The 6,971-nt window shown below is 39.2% G+C and overlaps 1 protein-coding gene across 2 annotated transcripts; it reads right to left on the bottom strand.

The window, feature by feature from the left end:
* Positions 1–3,659: 3,659 nt before the first annotated feature.
* On the bottom strand, positions 3,660–6,532 carry hoxa13b (homeobox A13b). Of its 2 annotated transcripts, none has more exons than XM_086113578.1 (2): positions 5,749–6,532; positions 3,660–3,907 (listed from the first exon to the last, which is right to left on the bottom strand). In XM_086113578.1, exons 1-2 carry the CDS (start codon positions 6,530–6,532, stop codon positions 3,660–3,662), a joined length of 1,032 nt encoding a protein of 343 aa, XP_085969704.1. The 2 variants fall into 2 exon arrangements, with proteins under 2 accessions (XP_085969704.1, XP_085969705.1); XM_086113579.1 differs by having other exon boundaries at positions 3,660–3,904; positions 5,749–6,421.
* Positions 6,533–6,971: the final 439 nt, after the last annotated feature.

The raw sequence follows: 6,971 nt of genomic DNA, 5'->3' as shown, positions 1-6,971 counted from the left end.
GGTATGCTTTGGATCAGGGAGAGATAGTTAATCGTGATGCAAAGCATGCTGGTTGGTTGTTGACTTTCAAGACGCTAAATAAAAGCACAACTTGTATTTCCTTGGGGCAAAAATAGTCATTTAAATTGGAGCAACTTTAAATGATGAACATTTATGTCAACAATGTTAGCACAACAAAAAAAAAACAAGTAAACAATTTGCTAGAGTTGTTTCTACTTACCTATTTAAGTTAGGGACAATGCAATTGACAATTAGCTGTGCAAACACTTGAGGTCTGTGCTCTGAAATGCGAGAAAGCTCATTTTTATGAAAGTAAAACTTTAAATATTTTGTTGAATTGCCCAATGAAGTTTATTGCCTTGAAATTTGGAGTTGACCCAACTTTTTTTTTACAGTGTTGTATTTATGAATAACCGTTTGAATTTTAAATATGCCCTGCACCATTTTAAGTGATTAAAAAATAAATTATATTCATAGATCATACACTTACTTCAGGAGCCATTTATTCTGATTGCTGATGATGAAAACGCTGTCAAAGTATGTTTCCATCCATTTTTTTTATTGGATTTGCCAATTTGAACAATATGAAGATGACAGTATTGTCCTTTCTAATGTTTCAATCCAGTGGTTTGACATTTTTAAGATTATCATCAATGATTTGAATGATTTTATGATACAACTGCCTTGCTCATTTCTTCCAATAAGTTTGCATATAAATGTTTCGCTTTGATAGCATTTGTCTGTAAGTGTGATTTATATCCACAAGTGGCCTCCTGCGTCATATATATCACAGAGCGTCCTCTTGATGCATTTTTGAAATGTTCTGTATTTGGATGATTTACTGCCTACACACCAAGTTGAGGTTTTTTTTCTTTCTTTCTTTCTTCCCCTCATTCAAAATGAAAACACATTTTGGTCATTCCCCGATGATTCTCATTCATCTGTGAAGCTTCCAAAAGCTGGTGGCGTGTTTAGCCCACCGAAAGAGGTTTTCAAATAAATATTTTGGGTTAACCAGACACTCATAATGTGTGTTATTGCATTAATCCCGGAGAGGCGCTTTCACTGGGATGGAAGTCATAATAAAAACACGTCTGCTGTGAAGTAAAAGCCGCACTTCCCTCCAAGCCTGCAGTTAAATATGATGACCAAAAGCAAGAAGCAAACAATTACACTTACTGTGCTGACACTACACTTATGTTATGTATTCACTTCGGCTATGCAAAGGCCGTGACAAGGAAACACATTGATTATTTGGGAGTTGTTGATTTTGTAAGGATAATTTTGTTGTATTTCAAGTAAATGGAGCTAGGGCATGAAAATAAGATGTGCATTAAAACAGCTAAAAGTAGATTTATATCTAGTCAAAAGTCGAGAAAAATCGACTTTGGTTTCCCGAATTACAGATACTCAGGTGGCAAATGACATCAAACATATTTTTAGATCCTCCAAATTTGTGATTACATTTCGATTCAAATGCTATCAGTTACGATCATTTTAAAGTGTGGCCATTTTTCTTGTTAGTGCTTACACTCTCTGCTGTTGTATATTACGTTTCGTAAAACAACGATTCGGAGTCGGAGATGGATGAAAAATGTTAAACCAAGTTATGATTGTTTTTGCACACTGGAGACAAGCAGCTATTCAATCTCAAAGTCAAGTTCAGCATAGTCTAGTACATCACAAGCTAAGGACGCATTTGTATTTGAGCACATGATGAAAAGGTCTTTTGGTGGGTTAAAGTCAATACTCAGAATTGTGAAAGTAGGGCCTTTAAATTAATCAAAAAAGAAAACATTGTTAAAATGCCCTCCGAGGTAACCAATAATACCCCCACCTTTTTTAATGCAGACAATTTGTTTCTTTACCGCCAGGGGACGCAACGACACCAAATTAGAGAGAATGAACGCTGCAGACAAGCTGCAAGGAAATTTAAAAAATGAAACAGAGCATCAAATAATTCCACAAAGAAATCACTTCACCCCTAAAATGTGATTCTCTTGTGCAAATAAGACAACAAATATCCACCTGTTTTGATTCCCAAAAGTAGAAGTCATACTATGTACTACGTTTGATGAATACAAGAAGATCGTTCATATGATTAGAAATATTGTTTAGAAATGGTGTGTTTTATCTGCCAATAATTGAATAGCAATGTCAAGATCCATCTTGGGTCTAAAATGTGCGTGTATGTGTTTTTAAGAATAAATATATATCTCAAAACCGTCTTGTGCTGGACCTACCAAGGAAAGAAACATCAATAAGTGGAAACGATAACAAAATATTAAGAATATATTAAACATATTAATGGGCAATGTATAATTAAGACCAACAATGTCCATAATTCCAAGACTTGTGAATCAACAATCGCCTTAATGTAATACTGTACAGGTACTTCATTTACTATTAGAGAAACATGATATAAGTTTTCGTCTGACTTGTGATGATAAATGACGTTTCCAAAGTGAAGTTAACAACAAATCCATCCATTTTCCGATCTGCTTATCCTCACAAGAAGTGCTGGAGCCTATCCCAGCTGTCTTCGGGCAGTCGACAGGGGACACCCTGAACCGGTTGACAGACAATCGCAGGTGAACAACAAATACAGAAGCAAAGTCCGCCGACAAGAGCAGTCGCTGTAGTTGCAGACTTTGGACACTAGATGGCTACAAACTCCAATTTGCCTCAACATGGAAGCTCAGACAAAAACATAAAAGTGTCAGTTTATGACAAGTTAGAAACGACTTTAATGTCAGTGGGCAATATATCCCATCAATAATCATTTAAAAAGTGGACCGAAAACACAAACGTGCTTTTAAAGCAGCTTTATTAACATTTTCGTTTGGCTATGTCCCCAAAATATTTACAAATTTAAATACGCCCACTCGAGATTAGTTTTTCTTTCTTTTTTTTTCTCCTTGTAAAATCAGAATACTGACAGGCAAGAAAACTACACAGTCACGACCACTTCAATAATCAGACACATTATGTTTCTTACAAGCAATTGCAAAGATTAACTTTCCATCTAATGGCCGGAATTGGAAACAAAAAACAAAACAAAAAAAACATAAAAGGGCAGACATGGATGAGGTATTGAAATGAGGTGTCTCGGTCCCATATGGAGCACTTGAATTACCCCGTAACGCAATTTGAAAAAGCATCAAACCACAGAGGAACTGGAATAGATTTGTTCGATTGTTGCATCATATTTGTTCATCTGAAAACGTTGATTTATATGGTGCCTTTTGTTGTGATGCACCCATGGAGACATGTTGTCGTTTTATACATTAACACTGTTAATGAAACGTTCTCGCAAAATTCCACTGGCTTGTTCGTTCAAATTCAAAACTACTTCGGGTTTTGACTTTTTGTGAATATTAACAATGACGCCTAATTAAGACGAAGATGCGTGGGAAGCAGTGGCTCTAACGAGGTGGGGCAAACGTGGAAGTTTATCAAACGCTTGATGCGAACATTTCCGACTTTCTGTCAACGCGCCGCGTGGACTGTTTCCAATTAAAAGGCGAGGATGGAGGGAAAAAACGTGAAAGGAGGCACTCTGGCGGCAAAGGTGAAGGTAATAAATTATAGCACAGTTTATTTGCGATCAAGGCACGTCTGTGTCCATTTTTCCCCCCAAAAGCGAAATAGACGAGAAGCTAACAGGAGCTCTTGAATTTATTGACGATTTTCTTCTCTTTGACGCGTCGGTTCTGAAACCAGATGGTCACTTGTCTCTCTGTCAGGTTGGTGTGCGCAGATATTCTCCTGCGCTTGTCCTTGGTGATGAACTTATTGGTGGCGTACTCCCTTTCCAGTTCTTTGAGTTGCACCTTGGTGTAGGGGACGCGCTTCTTCCTGCCACGACGCACTTGGCTGTCTGCGCCACCGCCGCAAGTGTCGTCTGCTGCACGATTTGGGGGGCAACGTGTTACTTTCAACTGAACGCACACTCAATGTAAGACAACGGAATAAAAACATCTACCATATGTCATATATATATAGTACTTGCATTAATATTCAGAACGTTATGAATTTGGTTGATCGTGTTTTAAAGTGAAAAGAAAAACGGGAAAGCATTGCTATTGTATTGCAAAAATAAAATATGCTGTAGAATGAAAAGAGCAAAAGAGCATCAAAAATAATGTCAAAAATAGTAAACGACGAGTTGGGAAAAATAGTAGAAACATTTGGATTATTTAGTGCTCCCAATGGAATATGGCATTTTATTGGGGGAGGGGAAAATGGATAATCGATGTATTTTTACTATACATACACGCAGTAGCCTACACACACTGGGTCATCTATCTCTCTATCTTGGCTGAACATGGAAAATATTTTCAAATAGTCACCTTATTCAAGATGGCATTTTTCAATTCTTCTTCACTACTACTATATCTATCTATCTATCTATCTATCTATCTATCTATCTATCTATCTATCTATCTATCTATCTATCTAAATAAACTGTTGGTGCAAGATGACATTAAGGGTTGAATGGCGTTTTATGGGGTAGCAAAAGGTAATTTAATATTTTTCGAATATTAATTGAAACGATTATGATTGTACAGGGTGTCCATAAAGTATCTTTACCATTTCAAAAAATTATTAAAAATGCAATTGATTAGATATTTTATTCAGATTTGTTCTATTGTATTCAGCGTTTATTAAAGTCTTTTTTAACCTCTTTTAATAAAGATATCGTATATCGAGTAAAGATAAAGGACATTACTGACCTAAAGCAAAGGATTATTGATGCCATTGCCATAATTGATGAGGCTATGCTACAGCGAACATGGCAAGAAATCGAGTACGGTCTTGATGTGCTTCGTGCAACTAATGGTGCCCATGTAGAAGTGTATTAAAAGAGGTTAAAAAACAAAACAAAACAAAACATGAATACAATAGAAAGAATCTGAATAAAATATCTAATCAATTGTATTTTTAATACATTTTTGAAATGGTAAAGAGACTTTATGGACACCCTGTATTTTGACTATTATTATGATTATTAATTTTATTTTACAACAACGAAATAATGAAATATTTCAAAAACATTTCAAAGTTTAAAAAATATATGTTGACATGACAGATGCCACTCTGGAGGAGTGGTTGTTATGACATTTCATCATTTTAAATGACACGAACAAATATGTCATTAAATAATAGCTGCTCTATTTTATATTGTTGCATAACAAAAAAATTGTAAATATTGTAGAAGTAAAACTATAATTGTTTCAAAATTGTATTTTTCGTGGACGTGGGCGTTTTCCTCTTAAATGAAAGAGGAGGAAAGCTAACATTGTATTATTTCCCTTCATGCGTTGTCCATTGTTTTACATTTGAAATTTGCATTTAATTTAGACAGAGTCTGAATATAATATTAAGCATTCCCTAATGACATGGAACTGAAAAAAAAACATTTAAAACTTTCTCATTCACCCCCCTTAATTTCTGCGCCTTAATTTACGTCATCAGTTGGCCTCGTGTGGAGGGGTGCGCTTGCTGAAAAGGGAAAAAAATCCAACCCAATTTTTTAAAATCAATGTACAAGCACAAAATACAACATGAAACACTGAAGAAATAAACCATGCATGCCTCTTGCATTTAATGCAAATAGGCATGCCAAAAGCATATTTCTTATCATAACATTCAATAAGTATATACAAGACAAGATTTTCATTAAACACGTGGCTTTGAAGCGTTAATTTAAAAAAATAAATAAAAACTTGCTCAACATGAATTCACCTTGCAAGGAGGACTTCCACAGTGGATTGGCTTGGGTCTGCTCCTTGGCGCAATACACTTGGCCACTCCAGCCGTTGGTGGTGATGGACCACGGCTGGTAGGGCTCCATGGGCAGGAGGGGTTCGTGTCTGGGCTCGGGGGGCGCACTCAACGCGGGAACCACGGGCACGTCCAAGTAGCTCGGCTGGTAGGGAGCCGGGGAGTAGCCCTGGTAGAAGGCGAACTCCTTAGCCCGGCTAGAGAACTCCTCGGCGGGCAGCGACGTGTCCGCGTACTTGTCCCCGTAAGAGGCGGCCTGCGCGCAGGCCTTGGGGCAGCCGTGCGACACCGGCCTGCACGGGTAGTAGCCCCCGCCCCCGCCGCCGCCACCGCCGCCACCAAAGTATCCGTACGGGAGGGAGGCGTGAGGTGAGCTCTGCGTGGCCGCACACGGGCTGCACTGCTTGGCCGCTTCCCCGACGCCGGACGCGGGCAAGTCGCCGGTGGCGTAGGCGGTGCTGCTCGGAGCCAGCGAGGCGGGATGCGCCAGCAGATTCCTGCACTGGTTGGGCGCAAAGTTCCCCCCGGGGAACGGCGCGTCCTGCATGTTCTTGGCGCGCTCGTCCGCGCTGCTGTCGTAGACGAACATGAGCGGCTCGGCCCAGTGCGAGTGCAGCAGCAATGACGCGGTCATAGCATGTCCCGACACGTGCACGCGTGCGCCTCTTTTTCCTCGAACCCCCCTCGACCGAATGCACCCAGACAGGGACTCTTTGGCAGGGGAACCATACCCGCACGGCACCATCGCGAGGTTATTGGCCCCGGACAGACACGTGATATGCAAAGGAGATGATCAAGGTCTGCACAGGAGATAATAATAAGACACATCAACCCACACAAACACACTGGTTACCGTTTTTTGTTGTTATAGGTGTTCCGTGCATGCTAATCAATATCACAATAATTTGTGAATTATTGATGCACGGGTGCACATGCTCCTTCCTCAGCCTTCAAAGCATTCTTTGAGCACTTAATGAGTCCAAGATGCAGCTTTTTGTCCTTTTTAAGAATCCCCAAGGATATTTTCCACAGATGTCCAACTAATTAGTAATTATTAATCACCTTCTTCTGCTGCGAATAAGATATTTCAAGGCCCACTAAATACAAAACAATAATAATAATACTTTTTTTTTAAAGGCGATGACATAGCGGCATTTGGCTGGCTGCAGTAATCGGAAGGCGGG

The sequence above is a fragment of the Hippocampus guttulatus genome, chromosome 6, assembly GCF_054856545.1.
Source record: "Hippocampus guttulatus isolate MCC_2025c chromosome 6, RoL_Hgut_1.0, whole genome shotgun sequence".
NCBI lineage: Eukaryota > Metazoa > Chordata > Actinopteri > Syngnathiformes > Syngnathidae > Hippocampus > Hippocampus guttulatus.
This window is presented reverse-complemented; position numbering and strand designations above follow the sequence as displayed.

Excerpts from the sequence above, each read along its gene's own strand:
- hoxa13b (XM_086113578.1), bottom strand. The coding sequence starts at position 6,532 with ATGGTGCCGTGCGGGTATGGTTCCCCTGCCAAAGAGTCCCTGTCTGGG. Across the intron at positions 3,908-5,748 it reads GTGGAAGTCCTCCTTGCAAG|CAGACGACACTTGCGGCGGT; the intron begins GTGAATTCATGT and ends CAAATCGTGCAG.